Source organism: Magnusiomyces paraingens (assembly GCF_902498895.1).
Source record: "Magnusiomyces paraingens strain CBS 517.90 genome assembly, contig: contig3, whole genome shotgun sequence".
Lineage (NCBI taxonomy): Eukaryota > Fungi > Ascomycota > Dipodascomycetes > Dipodascales > Dipodascaceae > Magnusiomyces > Magnusiomyces paraingens.
In genome coordinates, this window is record NW_022474069.1 from 830,223 (window position 1) to 852,500 (window position 22,278).

The window sequence follows — 22,278 nt, forward strand, 5'->3', positions numbered from 1 at the left end:
TTTTTTCTAAGCAAAAACAAAATATATATGGAAATATATCATCAACAATATTTAAATAAAATATATTTAAAGTCTGAATTAAAAAGTTCTTTTTAAAGTAAAAAAAAAAAAAAATTAAAATATTAAAATATTACAAAAAAAAAAATCTCCTTCAAAGATTTTTATTTTATTTTTTATTTTTTTATATTATTTTTTCATTTATTTATTTTTTTATGTCTGTGTTGAGATTTTTTTTTTAGTCCGTGCAGCACCCAAAAGCCGCCAAAATATTCCAAAATTTTTTAAAAATGTTAAAAATGCCAAAATGTTAAAATGTTAAAAATGCCAAAATGCCAAAATGCTAAAATGCTAAAATGGAAGAGCCGTTTTTTTTTTTTTTTTTTTTTTTTTTGTTAGTCAAAATCTTGTCATCAAAACCACCTCCGAAATAAATTCTTAAAAATCCAACCCCCCTAAAAAAAATCCCTTTAAAGAGATTTTATAAGACAAATTTGCCTTATAAAAGTAAATAAAAAAAAAAACGGTTACGCACTTTGATTGCACACAATATAAACAAATATCAAAATATAAATCAAACAAAAATGACTTTTTTTCCAAATAACTTTTAATGCTTTTCACAAACCTTCTCTCCAAAAAATACGTTTTATTTCCTAGCCGCACCTTTAACTAATGAAAATTCCCTTACAATATTAATAACATTATTAACTGTGATATATACATATATATAAAGAATTAACTAACACCTTGACATATTTATCCAACACCTTCTTCTGGAATAGTTTCCCCCTCTTCTAAGAAAAAACATACTTAATTAATGGGTCAACGGTTTCAAAAAAAAAAAAAAAAAAAGCAAAGTAGAAACATCCTTAGGGAGTTTCCTTCCCACCTGTCGTAGTTACTTCCTCAGGTAAGTGTCTGGTGTATAACAACTGTTCAAACTTTATGCTCTCCGAATTACTTCTTGCTTCTTTAATTCAAGTTTTTGTGTTAAACAAGGAACCTGTTGATTGGCTGACTTCCTCATTCATATCAAAGACTATTTTAAGTATAATATATATATCTTGTTAGACTATGCTAAATGGTGATGGTAGTGGTAGTGGTAGTGGTGAGGATACCTCTTGGTGTCTTGGTTATGCTTCCATATGTCAATCACAACCCTAACCACTAAGACCATGAAGCCCAAAATCACCCCGATAGAAGAATCAAATCTCCGTGTTCCAAGTCCCAATCATACAATAGAAATACAATCAATCAAACGTAAATAAACAAAAAAAAAAAAAAAATAGTCCATCAATTCAAATATACAAATAAAAATAAAAAAAAATTATATATATTTATATATTTAATATAATACCAAACGTTAGATTATCCTCTACCTTTTATTTTATTTTTTTTTTTTTTTCCATCCTATTTACCCCGCGACCGCCATTGGATCCCAGGATATCGGTCCTCCCTAGTGTGCGACACAGCAACCGGACCATCTCCATACTCAGTATCCTCAAATACTCGATGAAATTCCTCCATCCAAGCTGCCACTCTAAACCCATTACTTTCCCCGCCGCCATCACCACTAACACCACTAACACCACCAACACCACCATTTGTTATTATATTATTATAATAATCTCTTCGACCTACTCCATCGGCCACTCTTGAACCAAGTGACAAACCACTACTTTCAAAAGGTCCAGACCCACGAGAAACAAATCGTACACTAACTACCTGGAAACTTGCACCGTCATGTGGAACACGTACCCATGTTCGCGAGTACAGCCCGTTACGATACGACCCCACGTACCGCTCTAGCCGCGGCAATGCCACCAACGTCACTAAGCAATCCCCATCCAACTCTGCTTGTATTCCTGCAGGTGTTATATTTTTATCTTGGTCGTACCCATTTTCAGAATAATTGCTTTCTGGAGGTAAAAATCCCATATGGTACAATACTGCAACAACATCACTATCATCCGTGTAAATGTCTGTCCCCCATAACCGTCTCTCTCGTACTCCAGTGTTGGTTGCCCGGCTCAGGTATTTTCTTGCTATGCGAACATACAATACGCTATTCTCATGGCCTTCAAGTGATGGCAACCCCCCAGAACCAATACTGCTGTTGCTGCTGTTTCCTATTGATGCTGCTGCTGTTGTTGCTTCAGAAACACCGGGGTACCCCTCGAGTTCATCTTCTGTCATTCTCACTTCCTCTAGTTCTTCCTCAATCTCATCACTCATTGGCCTATATGTAACAACCCCTAGAGTGTGTCGGGGGAAGTACTTGATAGCATCATATACCTGGATATTTGATACAACCACTTTTTCATTCCCCGTGTATGCTCCATACATGCCTCCTCCTCTTCCATCATTCCCTGTACTTATCAACCCACCATGGGTATGTGTGTGAGTATGTGTGTGATGGTTATGTCCATGGCCGCTGTACATATGGTGCGTGTGACTGTGACTATGAGCGTGACTATGGTGTACATATGGTCCTGCAACAACCACGGATCCTCCACTTCCAAAGCCACCAACTGTCACTGGTCCTACAGGTGGAGTCGTTACTGGGCCTCCAATTGATGTAGGGGGTATGTGTGTGGGTTGTACTTGTGTAATAGATGTTGGTGTTTGTGTTTGTGTTGCTGAGATTTGTGGTGACGATACTGTTGGTTGAGAATGAGTACCGGGTAATCCAGGACTTCTGCTGGGAATTGAATTGGTTCCTGCTGAACTTTCCAATGGGTACGCGACATTGCCCTGTGGGTATGGAGGCTCCATGATGTGGTGGTGGTGGAAATGGCTATGGCTATGATGGTGGTGTTTATGTGGGATATGAGTTCCTGCTATGTCTTGTTGTTGTTGTTGTTGTTGCTGCTGCTGGAGAAGTTGTTCATGAGTAAGACCATTACTGCTTGGAGCCATAGAACTTGTAGCAGGCGTAGAAGTTACTGTGGTTGCTGTAGTAGTTGTTGTTGTAGGGGCACTTGTTGCAGTTGTTTTTAATGCTTGTGTGGGGGCTTCAAGCTTCCGGTCTTCATCAGCTCTATCGTAGTTGCCAAATGGAGGAAGCGCGTATTGTTGTTGGGGGTGCACATGTAAACCACCAGTTGTTTCGGGACCAGTCTCAGGACCACCACCACTACCTGGTCTATAAACAGACGCGATCCGGTCCGAGCCTGAAGTTTTAAGCTGGGGGAGAGACCCTATACTTGGTAAGTTTGTAATTGGTGGGGTAGAAGAAGCAACGGTAGGTGTTGCAGGAGTTGTAGTAGTAGTAGTATTTGTTGCAGAGACTATGGCTGGACTGGATACAGTAGCAGCTGTTGCAGTAGCAGTTGTTGAAATAATAGCTGTGGCTGTGGCTGTAGTTGTGACTGGAGCAGATGTTGCAACAATTCCTTTAAGTGGTGGGAAAGAAGATGAACTTGTAGCTTCGTCCTTGGTTGGTTTTTTAGGGGGCTCAGATGCTGAATCTTGAGAAGACCCTAGCATTGAATAGATTGACATTGACATAATGAGCAAAGAAAAAAAAAGAAAGGAAGAAAGAAATAAGAAGGGAAAGAAAAAAAAAGGTTTCTATATTATAACTATCTCTTTGTGGGTTTGTTTAAAATTTTGGTACTTTAATATAGATTGATATTTTTTTTTTTTTGATATATTTTGAAAATATGTAAAAAGTCGTTAAAATAAGGTGGTGGTTTTGAAAAATAAAATATTTTTTTTTTTTTTAAGGTCTTAAATTTCTTTGGTTTAAAAAAAAAACAGCTGTTGTTGTTGTTGTTGTTTTTAATTTTTTTACTTTTGTTAGTTTTTTTTTTTTTTTTTTTTTTTTTTTTTCTCCCTCATCGCTTAACCCGCATTTTGTTTTTTTTTTATTTATTTTTGTTTTTCGGTTCACCCACCTTAAAACTAAAAAAAAAAAAAAAAAAATTATTAAAAAATCAAAAAATCAAAAAACTTGAACTTTTTTTTATTTTTATTTTTATTTTTATTTTTATTTTTATTTTTTTTTTTCTTCTTCTTCTTCTTTTTTTTTTCTTCTTTTCAAAATTATTCAAAAAAAAAAATAAAACGAACTTTCTCATGTGGTCTTTCCAAAAAATCTTTTTCATTTCCTTATTTGCAGCTGCTGTACGCATCTGGTTCATGTACCGCGATTCCCCACGGCCCCATCACCACAAACGGGCCATGATACTTCTCGGGTCTGGCGGTCATACTGGTGAAATGTTACGCATCTTTCATCATATTCGCAACTTCCCTCATATCACTTGGGTCATTACCATTGGAGATTCTTTATCGTTAGAAAAATTAGCAGAACATCATCATACTGACGATGTCATTGAAATCCCCCGTGCAAGATACGTCGGCCAACCATATTCCTCGGCGATAAATTCCAGCCTCGTGTGTCTCGCCGCATGCTTATCCGTCATATACAATGATAACCCAGACGTTGTAAGTTAATATTTATATGATTATGATATAATGAACCTACCAAACATGCATGCATCATTCTTTTTTTTTTTTTTTGTATACAGTTTTGACAAACAAACAAAAAAAAAATGAAATTTTTAAATTTCAAATTTTGAAAATTTGAACATTTGTTTTAAAAAATCTGAAATAAATCTAAACACTCTCTAATTAAAAAAAAAAATTTTTTTAATCTTTAGCTCATTACAAACGGCCCAGGATCCAGTGTCATGTTATGCTATGCCGCTCTTTTGCTCAGAGTAAGTCCACTTTAATCCCTCAAATTTATTTTTTTTTCCCTCATTTGAGCCCTCAACTTTTTGTTTTTTTATTTCTTTTTTATTAGTTGTTTCCTTCACTTTTCCCTCATCCTCAACTTTTTTTTCTTTTTTTTTTTTTTTTTTACTAACAATTCAATTTTTTCTTTTTTTCTTTTTTTCATTTAATTATATATTTTTAGTTCTTTGGCCTTGTTCGCACTCGTATCATCTATATTGAATCTTTTGCAAGAGTTAATGAATTATCCCTCACTGGCCGCCTGCTCTATCCAGCTGCCGATGACTTTTTGGTTCAATGGCCTCAGCTTCATGAGCGGTACCCAAACACCCGGTACACTGGTCATTTAATTTAAACTATTTTTGGTATTTAAACTTAGTTTAACAATTAATTACTGGAGAAAGGAGGGGTTTTTTTTTCTCTCTCTCTCTTTCTCTCTTTCTCTAGGAATATAAAGCATAGTATATATATACATATATGTATTTATCAGACTGTCTTGCGTAACTCTCAGTCTGTCTATTACCTCATAGATTTTTTAAAGCCACTAGCACACAATTTTCTCTGTATACATACAGTACTAATTACGATATACCAAATTATTATCTTCTTTTACTTATTCATGACCTTTGCAAAACGACTACTACTCTCACCATTCACAACCATTTCCTACCAACAAAAACTTTTATCAACTATTTCTTCCCCTTTTTCAACTTTTGCTCAGCTCAAAATGTCTAAACTCCTACAGGTAGACTCGCTCGGGAATCTTAAGGACCGCCAAGGAAGAACCGTCGCATTACGCGGTATCAACCTAGATGCCTCCTCCAAAATGCCATCCCAAATCCCAACAACCTTTCTTAACCCAGGAAATGATTTTTGGGATGGCGATAACGTCTCCTTTATCGATAGACCTTTTACCCTTAAAGAGGCTCCTGTTCATCTCGAACGTCTCAAAAGCTGGGGATTCAATACTATCCGTTATATTTTTACATGGGAGGCCCTGGAACATAAGGGACCGTAAGTAAACTAACCAACTTTGTTATCTATATTTTCTTCTCTAACAATTTTTTTTTTCTTAGCGGAATATACGATGACGAATTTATATCCTACACAATAGATGTCCTCAAACTTATCGACTCTTTTGGATTTTACGTCTTTCTAGACCCTCACCAGGATGTCGTATGTATCTATATATATACACCAACTCTCTATAACATCTCCTCTAACTTCCTTTCTCTCTCTCTAGTGGTCTCGCTTCTGCGGAGGTTCTGGGGCTCCCCTGTGGACATTGTATGCGCTTGGCCTGGAGCCACGCAACTTTGAAGCAACGGCCGCAGCTCTCGTTCAAAATCTCGAATCCACCCCTGAAGACTTCCCTAAAATGATTTGGCCCACAAACTACACTAAACTCGCCAACCAGGTCGCCTTCACCCTCTTCTTTGCAGGCAAAGACTTTGCACCAAACGCCATCATTGATGACCAAAATATCGACGACTACCTCCAAAGCCATTTCCTTAATGCCCTTCTCCACTTTTATTCCCGCATTGCAAATGAAACATCTCTTCTAGAGTCTTCCATCTTTGGCTTCGAATCTATGAACGAACCAAACCCTACCTTAATTGGATATGCTGATATCTCAGTCCTTCCAGAAGAACAAAAACTCCGTAAAGGTCTCACTCCAACTGCCTTTCAAGCTATGCTCTTAGGCTCTGGTGTTGCTTGCGATATTGACACTTTTGAGTTTAACACGTTTGGCTCTAAAAAAACAGGAACACAACGTATTGACCCAGACGGAGTTTCGGCATGGGTTCAAGATGATTCACATGATAAACACTATGGCTTTAAAAGACACCCTGGGTGGGAACTGGGTCGATGTATCTGGGCCCAAAATGGTGTATGGGATGATGATTCAAACACCTTATTGATTAATGATTACTTTAGCAAAATCCCAAGCACTGGTCAGCCCATTGACGAGGTCGTCTTTGTAAATACATATTGGACCCGTTTCTGGAACAAGTTTTACTTTGCCTTCCGTGAACGAAACAAGGATATTTATCTTCTTGCCCAACCCCCCATCTTTGCCCTCCCACCAGACCTTAAAGACTCTGCATTTATCGATAATAGGGTCATCTACACTCCACACTACTACGATGGCCTCACGCTTGTCCAAAAGCACTGGTCTAATGCTTGGAATATTGACATGCTGGGCGTGTTGCGTGGCCGTTACGCCACACCTGCATTTGCAATCAGACTAGGCTCTACAGCCATCCGCAACTGTTTACGTGACCAGCTCAAGACTATGCGCCAGGAAGGCCTCGAACATATGGGTCATCGGCCTTGTCTCATGTCAGAAACAGGCATGCCCTTTGATCTTGATAATTGTAAGGCGTACGAGTCGGGCGACTACTCGAGCCAACAGGACGCGCTGGACGCGCTCGGCTTTGCCCTCGAAGGATCTCAGCTCCATCATACCCTGTGGACATATTGCTCTTACAACTCTCACCGCTTTGGTGACAAGTGGAATGGCGAAGACTTTAGTGTGTTTAGCGGGTCTGCCCATAAACCTCTTGGAGCCTTACTTCGGTCCTCGGCTTCGTCTTTGTCGTTGTCTTCCGAAAGCTCCGAATATACACTTAATGGTCCTTCTTCTACGGAACTAACCCCTTGGTCCATGCGTTCCGATACGCGTGCCCAGGCAGCCATTTCGCGGCCGTATCCTGTGGCTGTTTTTGGCGACATTGAAACGTTTGGGTTTGACCTTAAGGCGCGCCAGTTTTCACTGGCCTTGAATGCTGACAATTGTTTGGCGTCCTACTGGGCCTCGGAAATCGTACTACCTGACCTTTCCTTCCCTGATGATAACTTCACTGTCTCCGTGTCGGCCGGCAAATGGGAGTTTGATCAATCCACGCGAATTTTGTCATGGTGGCACCCAAGTGGAGAACAGTCTATTGAAGTGATATCCCAGGTCCCTGCTCCAGTACGTCAAAGTACAATAACAACAGCCATCCAGACGTATCTTGGATATTTCTGTTCATGCTGTGGATTGTATTAGATATTTAAATGTTTCCATATATTTATTTATATAAAACCGGTGTTTTTTTTTTTTTTTTTTAAAAGTCCATGGATCCTTCTTCTCTTTGTCGCTTTTCGTGTAATCCCTCGTTCGTCAGCCTGCTGGCAAAGTCCTTAAAAATCTTGACATAAGGTCCTAAAGATGTTTTCTCTGCGTCTGATAATCTCGTCGTCTCATCTTCGTTATCGTCTTTCCAAGCATCCAGCTCATCAAGCAGCTGAGAAACAGTGGGTACATGCAACGGATCAAACTCATCCACATGCTCAATGTCTATCGGAACACACACGCGACCCGTAGCCGGATGTACACAAAACGGACTCTTAAGCAAATGGTTCAAATGTCGCGACACTTCCACATCTAACCGTGGGTACATTGTTTCTAAAATCAAGTCCACCTTGGCGTCGCGGACTCGCCGTGGATTCACACTGCCCTTATCCATATGTTGAATCGCCACATCAATATCATCCCACCGATCTACACTCGTCTTTTCATCATCTTCGTCCTTGGATTCCTTAGCCCACATGCTTCGCAACTCTGTCTCCAACGCCGCACCACACCTTAACCGTTTTAACAACGTCTCGCTGCCTCCAGGCCGCGACCCCCACGGGTCTTGGTCTACCAAAATGTCTTGCTTGAATGTTTGTTGTAATACCCCAAGTGCTGCCATCAGTTGTGGATGCAGCGGCCGTTTCAAAAGTCCGTCTGATGACGCATCGCCTTTCCGTCGTAACTGGAGGTACCCAGCCACAGCACTACGGCGTGAATCGTCCATTGCCATGGCACGTTTATCGCAAACCCAAGCGTGCGCACCACGGCGGCCTGAATAGACCCATAAAATGTGTTGGAACCCGAAATCGGAGCGCAGACTGGAGTCCATGATTTTGATTGCAGCAGTAACAAACCGCCAGCATTTGGAACAAATGTCTTTGCCTGTGCAGCATGTACGCACATCGTCATAGTCGGTCAAATCGATATCGAAAACAAGTTCCTTGCGTAGTGGCCGGAACTGAGACTTGTCGAGAAGTTTGCGGTCTTTGGGATCTGCAGAATACACAGGGCCCACTTCGAAACGAGCAGGATTTAAGCGTAGAACTTCTCGGCGGAAAGCTTCTGCGGTGGGGAAAGATTGGTAGCGCAAGTAAGCGTCATTGGATAATGTGAAGGCGATTTCTCTATGGCGGAAAGATGTGGAGGGAGTCAGGCCCTGGTTAAGCCATTGGAAAAAGAGACGGTAGGGGAAAAAGTGCTGGTAAAACTGGAGCATCATTTCTGGAGTTAATCGCGAGTCATTTCTATGGAGATCTGGTTAGCATAACAAGGTATAATAAGATGATGATTTGGAAGGGACTTACGCTGGCTCTTTGCCAAAGAGAGACTGGTTGAGTTCACCAAGCTCAGCATCGTTAAGTTCGTCGAGTTCATCAAGTTCATCGAGATCTTCTTGTGATGATTTTTCAGAAGACTCTACAGCTTTGGGGGGCGATTCTGGTTCAAGGTTTGGCATTTTGGACATATATATATAGTTGATGGTGATTTCTTGTATTTGAGAAAGGGAAATGGAAACTTTTGTTTACAGGTTTTGAAGGTTTGTTTGTTTATTTATTTTATTTTATTTTTTTTTAAACCAAACGTAAACACGCAAGAAACACGCGACGTGTATTTTTCGCGTTTATTTACTTTTTTTCTTTTTTTTTTTTCAACGCCATAACAAAAATAAAAAAAAAAATCTCTTCTTCCTTCCAGTTCCCTCCCAAAATAGCCTTCTTCACCACCTAAACCTTCCCATGAACTCAAGTCCATGGGACCACCCTGCTTCTGCTGCGCTTGCGCCTCCGTTATACCGCGCAGAAGACCCAATTCCTACCCAAACTCTACCAATCAATACTTCTCCAGTTCTTCTCATGAGCTCCTCTCTTCCTCTCTCTAGGAAAAAACGCGCAAAACCGTCTCAAACTCTCGCCAGTTTCTGGGCTCCGCCTCCGCCTCTTCCTCCACCTACTTCTTCTCTTGATACTACTGCCCAACTTTCAACAACTCTCCCAGAAATTCCTACAGATTCCACAGACTTACCGCTCAATGAAATTGATCCTTTGCTTGTTCAAGTCTCGTCATCGCCACAAAAATTGCCCGGTGACGCGTCTTCCGACCAGCAGCAATCACCTAGCTCGCCTAACTCACCCAGTCTGAAACCGTCAGATGCACCGGTACGTTTATACAAGCGCAAGAAAATTGAAAAAATCGCAAGACCATCTTCAATCATGCATCAGTTTCTTGGAGTTGAACAGGAAAAATTGATTGTGTCTTTCAAGTACAAAACCCCCCAAAACCCTCCTGTTGTCCTCCAACCTGAGCCTGAGCCTGAGCCTGAGCCTGAACCAGAACCAGAACCAGAATCGGAGTCTCTTGTGGTATCATTCAAATACACAAACCAAACCCTCTCTCCTACTAAAAAGACTTCAAATGCTAGAATGCTTTCATATTTTGGACTTGGTGGTAAACCAAAAGTCCAGCCGGCGCCTGTAAAGGCCCCAGAACCTCAACCTGCTATTCCGGTAGCTTCAGCCATCCCCCCAACTGTTGATCCAGTTCCTCCCATCATTGCATCTACCACTCAACTAACTCCACTCACGAAACCTAAAAAGACAGGTCCAATTCATCCGTTTTTTCAAAAACGAAAGTGTAAGTTTCCATCTTTGCATAATACCATGTTTTTTTTTTTTTGTTACTAACATAAATCTAGCTAAAAAACCTGTCGTTGCGCCTCCGCAAGAACTCCCCAAGCCAGATAAACCAGTCTCGGAACCCACTCCTGAAATTAAACCCCCTTCTAAACCATTTGCATTTGTGTCATCTTCTTTCACTCATAAACCATCCTTATACCAGTCCATGCCTTGCCCATGGCCTGAAGAATACCACATGCATGTCCGCGGACCAGTGACTATTGATCAATCGACCCCTATAAAGCCTCTAGTGATATCTAGCGTGGTTCAAACTAAACTCAAGGGAGTCAATTTGGCCATTTTCTCCGAGTCTTCCATTCTCAACACATTATACGGGTCCGTGGTGGAAAAGGCGACCCGGGATTTTAACTTGGCTCAAGAAAAAAAAAGGCAACCTCCACCTACAAAGGCTTCATTCCCAGTACCCAACATTCGCATACCTACCCAAATCAAAATCCCTCCACAACAAGTCAAAGCCCTTATTAATGAAACTATTGTAGATCCAGAGTCCCGCCAGGTGCTTGCGGAACTGCTTGAACGAGCACCAATTACCCTCTCTTCTTTTGAAGCACATGCCTACGAAACTCAAGCATGGACTGAAAAGTATGCTCCTAAAAGAGCATCTGCTGTAGTTACTGGTGGCCAAAATACGGAGTTTATAAGAGACTGGATCATTCACCGAACCAAGTTTCTGAGCGCAGCAAAAACGTCACATCTACAGCAGCTGGCCCAGCAAAAGAAAAAACGAAAGGCACGGGCTCGTGCAGATGACCTTGACGGGTTCATTGTAGATGAGGATGAAGAAAGCTTACCCGAGGACGAGAGTGTGATTGATGTTTCGGAACAACAACCCGAAATTCTTGTTCTGTATGGTCCACCTGGATCTGGCAAAACAAGCACGGTGTACGCAGCATGTAAAGAACTTAACGTGTTTGTCATGGAAACAAACCCAGGTGAACGGCGCACTGGACGGATGGTATCTGATCGATTTGACGGCATGTCGACGTCACATCTAGTCCACAATACCAAAAAGATGAAGGGAGGACTGACTGGGTTTTTTGGGAAAAAGCCAGTTAAAGAGAAAAGGGAGTCTCCTACAAAGACAAGCTCAGGAACAGGAAGACAAAACGGACTAATATTGTTAGACGATGCAGATGTCATGTTTGAAGACGAGTCGTCGTTTTGGCCCGTTATGGAGAAGTTTATTGAAACTTCCAAACGGCCAGTTATCGTGACATGCACAGATCCTTCAAAACTACCCCCAGACCTGGTGGCACGGTACCCTGGATCGCTCATTGAATTTGTTCCGGCTCGTAAACAAGTTCTTATTGATACAGTATGGACCGTGGCTTTATGCGAAGGCCATCTGCTGGACCTAGCCGAGGTTGTGCGACTTGTAGAGCATTGCAACAATGACTTGCGCATGTGTATCAACCACCTTCAGTTTTGGTGCCAAATGGCATTGGGTGACCGGTTCAGCGCAATTAACTGGATCTATAAAACGGCAGAAGAGCCGCGCAATGACCCAGAAAATAACCTGGTTTACAATAGATACCTATCCAAGGGAACGCATCTGGGTGTCGACAAGAAAGATAACTTATTCTCACAAAATGCAGGCGGTGGGCTTGACGACTGGTCAGCCGTCGCCGACGCTTTGTCGTGTGCAGATTTTCTTGATACTAACGCTCATTCTGTGTTTACAGCTGAGCGAGATGCTGGTATGCTCCACGCAGCTGCAAACGATTTGGCGCTTGACATGCCGGCAGATCATATTTTGGGAGACCACTATGCGGTTCATGGAGATTGCATTCCCAGTGACACAATGTCGGAGCCGCTTGATTTCGAGCGGCGCGCGGCACAGGACGTGCTGGAGTGCACACGTGCATACGGGGCCTGTGCTGGCGTCATTGTGATGGACCATTACGTTCAATACCACCCCTACCATAACTACCTGCGTCATACACTTGCGTCGCTCGCAGAGCCGCCGTCCGTGTCAATGCTAGTAGCATATAATGCGATTGATTGCACGCCGCCGGATGTGTTGGCTACAGAAATTGCGCCGTATGCACGGGCTCTTGCGCGCACTGATGTTGCACGTGCACAGGTCTTGGACCGTGCAAGAAATGGAGTACCAATCGAGCCGATGGTACCTCCACCGTTGCCCCTCGAAACTGAAGAAGAAAAGGAAGAAGAAGAAGAAGAAGACGATGAAGATGAAGAGTGGCAGCCAGGACATCGCAGGCGACAAGCTCCTCGAGCAACACTGCGCTCGGCGTACGTTGGCTTGGGGTGCTCTGTTGTTGATGCCATGGCACTAACTCGACGGTATCTTCCTGAACACGTTGATCTTTTCTCTATTCTTGCAACTGCACCATCATGTATACGAAACCAATCTAGTAATTAGAAAAACAATATATTGAAAAGAAAAGAGAAGAAAAAAAAATAATAATAATAATAGTCCTCGCTCTATAAAAGCACCTGCTTGGAGCTCACAAGACCACCCGTGTAGCGGCGCAGGGCTCTTCCTTTAGGCTTGAGAAACTGCATACGACGGAACGCTTCCTGGACGTGTCTTGCCATGATTGGTTTCTGGTCTTCATCCGGGCCGTCAAACAAGTGACGTTCTCTTTTCCGTTTTTTCTCGAGCGGGAATCCCTTTGTATTATCAGTGGAGCCGCTGCTACTAGCCTGTCGTCGCGACTTAGACGAGCGTGCCTCCAACTCCTCTTCTTGCTCCTTAACCTTGAGTGCTTCTTCAGTCACACACATTACAATTTCAAAAGTCAAAAACCCAAGAATATCAATAATGTCGTCGTGCGGCTTCGAGTCTGTGAGATATGAAATACCCGCCCACTCACGAAACCGTTTGCCTTTGCGGTACGTGAACGATGCTTGACGACACTCACTCCAGTGCACATACTCTTCCTTTGTCATTTGTCGCGTGCGCTCATCTGCTGCCTTGAGCCGCTGCATTGTTGCCATGTTAGCTTCCCGTTCCATATCATCAAGTTCGTCTGGTCCATCTCCATTATCCTCGTGTTCCAGTGGCACTTCTCTAAATTGGAACGTCAGTTCCCATGGTAGTCTAATCTTGGGTTTTTTGTACAGTCTACTGCTGTTAGATCCACTCCCCCCAGAACCATTCAATCCGTTGACTCCGTTGGCTCCGTTCACTCCACCACCGTTCGCTCCACCAGGTCCCCCTGGCCCTCCTGGCCCCCCAGAACCACCAGGACCTCCACCAGGCCCGCCCAGCAGCCCTGCATCATCGAGAATATCTGCACCCTCGACACCGCCGCCCTCTTGTTCTTTAGCATTTTTGCGCACGTCCTTCCAGGATAGGTATGTACGCAGGCGGTTAACCTTGGCCTTATCATGGCGGATAAGGAAAATAAGATCTTCTGGAGCAATCGAGCGCGATCCTCGGCGTAACGCGATTGATGATGCTTGGTAGAGAATCTCAACGACTTGGTCGCGGACAATGTCCTCAATGAGCGAGGTGGTTTCCGCCGGCGGATCACACGTTTCGCCAGAGACAAACATCATCTGGGAAAAAGAAAAAAAAAAAAAAAAAAGCATTAGATAGAGCAGTATAAATAGATTTTATAAAAAAAAAAAAAAGAGCTCACCTGTTGGATCTCCAGACGGTACTTGTATTTGTCCTTTTCTTTTGTTTCGGACATGGCAGTTGCAGAGGTTTTGTTATTTAGTGTTTTTGGTTTTCCATGATGGCAAGTCCTCCCTCCCCACAGCAGAATCTTATAAAAAAAAAAAGTAAAAATGAGGCTTAATGAAGATCCCAGTCTGAAGTATATCTGGGTCCGATTTAATTTATGTTACAACTTTAATTTTTATTTTCTTTTTTCAATATTGTAACAAATATTTGTCTACTAAATTATTATCAAAAAAAAAAAAAAAAAAAAAAACATCCATTCCACCCCCACACAGCCATCAACAACCACGTAGTATTTTTTTTTTTTTTTTTTTCAATCAATTCAAATATCAAAAAAAAAAAAAAATGACTTCGGTACACGTCCCGCCACAACAACAACAACAGCAGCAACAGCAACCATCCAGGCCTACATCCCCATCAACCTCTAGAAATGTCGGTGCCCTTGCTAGCTCATCACCTAAATCTTTATCATCAACAGCTTCTCTTTCACGACCCCCCAATGCATCAAAACCAACAACAGCAGCAAATCCTCCCGTAGACCCGATCCCACTACTGCGCACTTCACAGGCCCTGCTTGCGCTACTCGACTCAGAGTATACTGCAGCCGCATCGATGTTCCCGGAAACTTTAGGGACAAGTAATGGCAAGAATCTAAGTGAAGACAACAACGATGACGACGACGACGACAATCTAGATAGCGAGGAGATACAACATCGACGAGCAAAACAAGTGCTGCAGAAATTGGAGGTTACCAAACTGTTAACCAACTTGGAGCTTGCCCGACCCGTGTTGGCACATGCACGCGAAGTGGCATTAAACCCTGGTTCTCCTGCTCTTGCACCGCTACCGACGACCTCTAACGAGTCCCATTTACCACCTTCCGAAGGTGTTTCTTCTTCTGCTAATGTTTCTTGGCATGGTTCTTGTGTTTCGGCCAGCTCGCTGGACGGATCCATTGACAATAGTGATGTCCAAAGCATAGCAATCGAGCCCGCAGCACCAATACCTTTACCACTAGCAACCCAAAATCAAACCCAAAATCAAAATCAACAAAAACATTCAATACCCTGGCACAACTCTCTCCCAGCTTCCTTGCAACTGCCGCCACCCCCACAATCCCCAGATTCAGCTGCCTGGCTAACCGATCTGGGCGCACGGACCATGGATCTGCGGCTAGTGGTGCGTGCTCGTGAAATGGAAATTGCTCAACGTGAGGCTGCACGTGAAGAGGCCAGGCGGGCAGCTGAGGAAGCTGCTGCTGCGGAAGCTGCACTTGCTTCTGCAGCAGCACAGGCAGCAGCAGCACAGGCAGCAGCAGCAAAGGATACTACTGCTGTTAAAGGATCACGACATAATGGTGACGGTGATAACATTGCAGACGCATTGTTTCGCCGACGGAAACCTGTAGTTGCGAGTACTGATGGTAATGGTGGTAATCAGAATTCCAGCTTAGGTGGAACATTGACAGACGAGGATAAAGTACGGTTACAACAAAATGTACAGGAATCATTGGCTGGAGAAGTTTTGTCACTTGTGGCCACTATTAAGCAAAACGCTCTCAAGTTCTCGGAAGCCGTACACCATGATTCTGCAGTACTACAGGATGCTAGCACAGCACTTGAGAAAAGTTCTGGTGCAATGGGCGCCGTGGGTCAGCGATTGACTGCATACAGGAAAACCGGGGCTATTGGGTGGTGGTTCTACATTATGGCAGTGGTTGCCATGATTGTGGCAGTATCTGCAGGAATGCTTATTATTCGATTATTCCCAAAATGGTAAATTTATTTTTCTTTTTTTTTTTTTTTATAATCAATTGACATTTATTTATTTATTTGTTTGTATTCAAGAATAGCTAGTACAGATATATATATATATATATTTTTTGTTTTTTTTTTTATTTTATTTTATTTTTTTTTTAAAAGTCTTTTCATAAATTCGTTAATGGTCTTCACCACCGGCCCAGAGACTAGTGTCAGCCCAATTTGTATTGAAAAAATCAAACAAATCATTAGCATTCCCCACAGCCCCAGGGTTAAGGATCGACGCAGCACCAGGCCCCGTACAGAAGAGAGGCGTAGCAGCACCACTGGACCCCGTCAGGAGGTTAGTTGTTGAGGTCGACGCCATGGCCGTTGCGTTAGTTGTAGCTGCAGCCGCTGCGGCCTTACCTGCGGCCGCAAGAGATTCGGTGAGCTTAGAGAGGGATGAGGATGATGAGCTATTAGAGTGCGCCAGCGCGGCTGGGACTCCATTATTGTTATTTTGTTTTGAGTTGAAAGAGGTAGAAATCATGCCCGAATCGAAAAATAAATCAATAGGGGTCATGAGTGGGACATTTTCCATCATACTTCCTAGGGGGGCAGCAGATGGAACATGACCTGGAGTAGAGCCACCGCTCGAGGTAGAGTTTGTAGATGAAACTGAACGAGAACGACTTCCTCCGGCCATTGCGTTAAGCATCATGAGTTCACTATAAGCATCATCACGTAATTGAGTATCAGACGAGTTCCACAAAGACTTTTGATTGATTGATTCCTTCTCAAGTTGCTTTGAGGAAGGGATACGAGAAAGAAGTTGATCAATTTCCAAGTCATCATCTTCTTGTTTAATATGTACCATGGAAGATGGGTGTGGATTGGACCGATTTTGCAAAGACATTTGGGAAGATGGCATATTACTTCCGCAGTCAGTGGGTGATGGGGTATGCATGGATGAGGAGGACATGCAACTAGGCTGAGATGCAATATTGACAGGGCCAGAAGGAGGAGAAAGTTTCGGAGAAGGGATAGAAGCCGGAGTAGGAGCAGCAGTGATTGGTGGGGCATAATGGGGTTGAATAGTGTTGGTAATAGAAGTGGGGATAGCAGCAATAGCAGCAGTAGCAGCAGCAGTAGAAGTAGTAGGTTTGGAATCACGACGTTTCGACACAGTGGAGCGACGCTTACGCACGGCTGCAGCGTCACTATTTTTCCGACTAGCAGACGAGTTGAGTAAAGTGTCGCATGCTTCTTCGAAAATCTGGTAAGATTCTGGAATAAGAGACCCAGGACGGTGGAGTTGAAGGTCTGAGTAGAGATGGGTGATTGCTGAGGCCATGATTTTCCGGATTTCCAAAAGAAGTGCACCACCTCTGGAATAGTCAACAGCACCATAAAGAACAACGGCACCGAAAAAGACTGTAAATCGAGGAGTATTCATACAAAGAGTTGGGACAACACAGCGAGCCTTGAGATAGTTCATGACTTGAATGACAACTTTTGAACTTTGCATGACAGCTACACAAGAAGCAGAACCACGAGCACCGGCAGTTGTCCCCAAAGAGGGAGCAGAAATGGCAGGCATGTGGATGAGGACACGAGCATAATGGTACATGACGAGGAGAAGAGGGGATTTTTGGTGAAGAGTGACATGAGTTGCTGCAGGCATTCCGTTTGCAAACTCAAACTTGAGTTCAGCGGGGAGTTCCCGACGCCATTGTTCCAACATATCTTCAAGCATGACGACAGTTTTATATGGATGGGAGCGTTTTGTTGAAGAGTAGATAGTATCGAGAATGGTTCCAAAGATCTTAGCAAAGTGAATGACGGAGAGTGGGCAAGTCATTTGAGTAGATTTTTCACCGTTAGTGACTGGAGGAGTTTCCTCATGGTTACGAAGCATTTCATCGTCGATATTAGAAGGAGGAGCGCACTCAATATCTCTATCGTTGAGAAGACGAGGAGAACCAAGAAGAGCAGCGGAGAAGCAATCAAGAGTGTAAGCTACCCAAAAGATGCGTCTACGCATTTCTTGTTGGTAAAAGGGGAGTCTATCACCATTGTAAAGTTTGAGAGACTTGTGGCAACGGTGGAGACCTAAACGCTGAGACATTGAGGCGGCCATCATTCGGAAATGCCAGACATCGTCTTGGTTACCAGTATGGAGAGAATAAAGTTCTGCGAGGACCAAAGCCTGGACGGTAGCGAGACTTGGGCTTGTTTGGAGGTCTGCAGTAAAGAGGCGTTTCCATTCCTTTTCAATTCTCCAAGATTCGGTGATTGCAGCTGAAGACTTATCTTTCAAGGCAAGAGAGCCTAGAGAGGAGACAAGTAGAGAGATGATGATGAAGAGTTCGTTTCCACGGAGGTCAGGGTGATCATAATTGTTTGTTTGTTCAGCGGAGGAAAGGGCATTCATGACACGTTGATATTGATCGAGGTAAGCGTATTGGTCTAAAACGGCGTACATTGTATTCCATTCATGGAAGTAAGTTGCAGTGAGTTTATCTGCGCTGAGACGGCTGGGGATATTAAGGTTTGTGAAAAAGGGGGTGGTTGTGGAGGAGGAGGAGGAAGAAAGATTATTGGATCCAGCACATGAGGATGGGCGATGAGATAGGTATGAGGATGATGCAGGGGAGATGGGAGAGGCAATAGAGGCTGGAGTGATTGGCATTGACATGTCCAGAGGAGATAAAGCTTGTTGAGAGTGATAAGAGTTGTTATTGATTGTAATTTGGTTTGGGTCATAAATATAAGGAGTGTTTAGTTTCCCAAAGAGTACTTTAAGTTGAGGGATCATGTTGCAATTTTTTGAGCGGAGTTTTTCTAGAAAGGCGTCGATAAAGACACCACCAGCAGCGGATCCTCTATAAGTTTCTTCTGGAGAAAGTGTGTTTATTTGGTGGACAACGTAGGCTTCTTCATCATCGCTAGAGTCTTGTGGTTGGGCAGATTTTAAATTATTGATAAGATTTGAAAAGTTTTGTGGGGGAGGAGGAGGAGAGGTTGTGGTGATGGTAGTAGTAGATGTTGGTGTTGGTGTTGGTGTTGATGTTGATGTAGTTGTTGTTGTTGTTGATGTTGACGTGGGGGTTGTTGAAGATTGAGCTGGGGTTGTGGGGGTGTTACTACTACTACTACTACTACTACTATTACTATTACTATTACTATTACTATTAGTAGTAGTAGTAATAGCACTATTAGTAATTCTACTACTATTAAGAGGAGAGTTTTGTGGTAGTGTATTAGATTGCGGAGAAGGTTGATTTTGGAGGCTTTGTTGTTTTGCATTAGCCTCTACTTTTGATAGCATTTCCATTTGTTCGTCCTTAATATCTAATAGGTTTAAAAGTTTTGTATTTTCCGATTCTAGTTGGCGGACTCTGTCTTCTAGTGATTCGGTATAACCTCTTGGGAAAGCTCTTCTTGAGAGTTTATCTGAAGTTTTGCATTCAAAGCCGACTGAGAGGCATTGTGAACAATGGGGGCGTTTACCGTCGCATCTAATTTTCTTTGAGCGGCAGCGGTCACAGGCCTGTGCGATGCGGTCAGTATGACTGCCAGGCGTCTTTATCATTTTCCTATTTTAAAAGAGAAATAGAGAGAGTGAAATGTTAGAGGATTGAATAAGAAGAAGAATAAGAAGAAAAAGGAGTATAAGATGTGGAGTATATAAAGAAACATACCAAGCAAGAGCACCGTCAGGCATTTTGGAAAAATGATTATGATGAAAAGTAAGAGTGAATAGATTTAAAGATTAGATTGAATTGGATATAAAAAGAGGTTTGTTGTGTATAAGAGTTAATATATATATATATATATATATATATAAATAAATTTAAATAGAAAGAAAGAAAGAAAAGAATATATATATATAAAAAAAAAAAAAAAAAAAAACCTAAATATAATTGTTGGGGGAAGGGTTTAAAAAAAAAAAAAAAAAAAAAAAAAAAAAATGTGGGAAAAGGCGGAGTTTTATAAGTTGGTCATGGTTCATTCCGGTTTCTCCGCACTGCCAAAAAAAAAAAAAAAAAACGATTTTTATTAATTATTATAATAAAATAAAATAATAATAAAATAATAAAATAAATAGTTGGATGGCTGCAACTCAGGCTGCTACTTCTTTCTATTACTGCTGTTACTACTACTGCCATTACTATTACTTTACCATATTTATTACTTTACCATTTACCATTTACTATTTACCATTTACCATTTACTACTACTACTTGTAATAACAAACAAATGAAACGAGGCCTAAAAAAAAAAAAAGTTTTTTCAAATAAAAAGAAATTATTATGACATGAATTAAATAAATAAATTAAAAAATAAATTAAAATAAATTAAAATAAATTAATTTATATACCCACTGACAATATAAAAAAAAAAAAAAAAAACTTGAAAGGTATATTTATTTATTGAATAAATAAATTTTTAAATATAAATATAAATATAAATATAAAATACATTTGCAACCTACCGGTGACTAAAAAGAGTTGTCCGGTCAACAGGAACAAATATATAAAATAGAATTAGAATTAGAATTAGAAATAAAATAGAAGAGGAGGAGGAAAAGGAAAAGGAGGAGAATTATTTTATTTTAATATTTTAATATTTTAAGATTTTATTTAAAAAAAAAAAAAAATAAAAAAAATAAGACCATTTATTCTAGTGTCTTTTTTTTTTTATTTTTATTATTATTTTTATTATATTGTTATTACTATTGTTTAACTATTATTACTACTATTATATAGAATGTAAGAAATATATATATATATATATATCTGGAGAATTAACAAAAAAGTTTTAAATCTACGTAATTGAGCTTTGTTTTTTTTGTTTTTGATGTTGTTGTTGTTATTGTTGTTGTTGTTGTGGTGGTGGTTAGGGGAAAATAATAAAAATAAAAATAAAAATAAAAAGAAAAGAAAAAAAAAAGAAAAATTCCATCTTGTAGACTGCGGGGAAACAAAATGGAAAGTAATATAGTTTGATTGTATAATCATTATGTAATTTTGTATTACTTAATCTTATTTCCCCGTCTTTTATTATTATTTTATTTTTTTTTTTATTTTTTTTAGAGAAAATCCGGGGTGAAAAAAAAAAAAATAAAAAATAAAAAAAAAAAAAAAAGTCGTCAAATTAACCCTTGCCCAGTCTCAGTTGTCCCGACAACACTTTATAGAAATATATATAACCATAAAAGTCAAATTAAACCAAAGAAAATTTGCCACCATACAAAAAAAAAAAAAATTTCCAAAGAAGAATAAAAAAATAAAAAAAAAATATAAAAAAAAAAAAAATAAAAAAAAAGAGATTCCGCGCTGATTTAGTTCAATCAGATTCATCTATGGAGATTGTACGCGACAATTAATAAATATAAAAAAAAATTTTAAATAAATCTGGTATTTTTTTTTTGTTCATATATATATATATATATTTTGAAAATTTGAAAATTTGAAACTTTGAAACTTTAAAACTTTGAATAGACTTTTTTGTTTAAAAAAAAAAAAGAAAAAAAATGCTTAATGAAAAACCTCCTTTCTTTAAATGTTAAAATGAAAAAATATAAAATATAAAATATAAAAATTCCTATATAACTATAATTTATTTTGTCATCATCATTAATACCAACTAAAATTTCTTATAATTCAGATGACCTAGAAAAAAAAAAAAAAAAAAAACACAAAAAATAAAATAAAATAAACCTCCATTTCTTGTTATCTACCATCTCTAAAAAAAAAAGAAAAAAAAAACCATCGTCAGTATTGTCAGAAAAACCTTTATAAATAAAAAAAAAAAAAGAAAATTAAAGAACTCATTTTTTTTTTGTTTTTAATTAGAAATCTCCATTATCACCATTATCATCGTGACCATCATCATCATCATCATCATCATCATCATCATCATTTTAATTTCTGACATACAAATAAAAAAAAAAATAGTACACTTTTTTTTTTTTTTTTCATTATTATTATTCTTCTCTCTCACTCTCACCACACCAACATACGTCGTATTACCTTTTAATAATTCATTCTGGGCTGCTTTTTTTTTATATTTAAATATATATTTAAATATATATATATTTTATATTTTGAACAATTATTCCGTAAGATAGTGGCGCATGTGTCCTTTAAGTTCTAGTACTTAAGATTTAAAGCATAAAGTGTATTATATTTTCATGAGTATTTCCGAATATCCTAAATCCATACTATCTTTTTTTTTTATTTTGTTTTTTGTTTCTTTGTTTCTTTGTATTTTACATTTGCACTATATATATATATATATATATATATATATTCATCTTCACCAATT

The 22,278-nt window shown here is 40.2% G+C and overlaps 8 protein-coding genes across 8 annotated transcripts; 4 read left to right on the forward strand and 4 right to left on the reverse strand.

The window, feature by feature from the left end:
* Positions 1–1,407: 1,407 nt before the first annotated feature.
* On the reverse strand, positions 1,408–3,501 carry SAPINGB_P003557 (uncharacterized protein; the record flags this gene model as incomplete). Its single annotated transcript, XM_031998274.1, has 1 exon — positions 1,408–3,501. The coding sequence occupies one exon, from the start codon at positions 3,499–3,501 to the stop codon at positions 1,408–1,410; it is 2,094 nt and encodes a 697-aa protein (XP_031854165.1).
* Positions 3,502–4,077: 576 nt separating this feature from the next.
* Positions 4,078–5,092, forward strand: SAPINGB_P003558 (uncharacterized protein; the record flags this gene model as incomplete). Its single annotated transcript, XM_031998275.1, has 3 exons — positions 4,078–4,446; positions 4,662–4,721; positions 4,922–5,092. 3 exons carry the CDS (start codon positions 4,078–4,080, stop codon positions 5,090–5,092), a joined length of 600 nt encoding a protein of 199 aa, XP_031854166.1.
* A 372-nt stretch (positions 5,093–5,464) lies between these two features.
* Positions 5,465–7,789, forward strand: SAPINGB_P003559 (uncharacterized protein; the record flags this gene model as incomplete). The annotated part of the gene is made up of 3 exons (XM_031998276.1): positions 5,465–5,751; positions 5,814–5,913; positions 5,981–7,789. The coding sequence occupies 3 exons, from the start codon at positions 5,465–5,467 to the stop codon at positions 7,787–7,789; spliced, it is 2,196 nt and encodes a 731-aa protein (XP_031854167.1).
* Positions 7,790–7,847: 58 nt separating this feature from the next.
* On the reverse strand, positions 7,848–9,314 carry SAPINGB_P003560 (uncharacterized protein; the record flags this gene model as incomplete). The annotated part of the gene is made up of 2 exons (XM_031998277.1): positions 7,848–9,102; positions 9,163–9,314. 2 exons carry the CDS (start codon positions 9,312–9,314, stop codon positions 7,848–7,850), a joined length of 1,407 nt encoding a protein of 468 aa, XP_031854168.1.
* A 280-nt stretch (positions 9,315–9,594) lies between these two features.
* SAPINGB_P003561 (uncharacterized protein) lies at positions 9,595–12,934 on the forward strand (the record flags this gene model as incomplete). Its single annotated transcript, XM_031998278.1, has 2 exons — positions 9,595–10,489; positions 10,551–12,934. The coding sequence occupies 2 exons, from the start codon at positions 9,595–9,597 to the stop codon at positions 12,932–12,934; spliced, it is 3,279 nt and encodes a 1,092-aa protein (XP_031854169.1).
* A 62-nt stretch (positions 12,935–12,996) lies between these two features.
* Positions 12,997–14,213, reverse strand: SAPINGB_P003562 (uncharacterized protein; the record flags this gene model as incomplete). Its single annotated transcript, XM_031998279.1, has 2 exons — positions 12,997–14,076; positions 14,160–14,213. 2 exons carry the CDS (start codon positions 14,211–14,213, stop codon positions 12,997–12,999), a joined length of 1,134 nt encoding a protein of 377 aa, XP_031854170.1.
* Positions 14,214–14,548: 335 nt separating this feature from the next.
* SAPINGB_P003563 (uncharacterized protein) lies at positions 14,549–15,982 on the forward strand (the record flags this gene model as incomplete). The annotated part of the gene is made up of 1 exon (XM_031998280.1): positions 14,549–15,982. The coding sequence occupies one exon, from the start codon at positions 14,549–14,551 to the stop codon at positions 15,980–15,982; it is 1,434 nt and encodes a 477-aa protein (XP_031854171.1).
* Positions 15,983–16,141: 159 nt separating this feature from the next.
* On the reverse strand, positions 16,142–19,672 carry SAPINGB_P003564 (uncharacterized protein; the record flags this gene model as incomplete). The annotated part of the gene is made up of 2 exons (XM_031998281.1): positions 16,142–19,544; positions 19,650–19,672. 2 exons carry the CDS (start codon positions 19,670–19,672, stop codon positions 16,142–16,144), a joined length of 3,426 nt encoding a protein of 1,141 aa, XP_031854172.1.
* Positions 19,673–22,278: the final 2,606 nt, after the last annotated feature.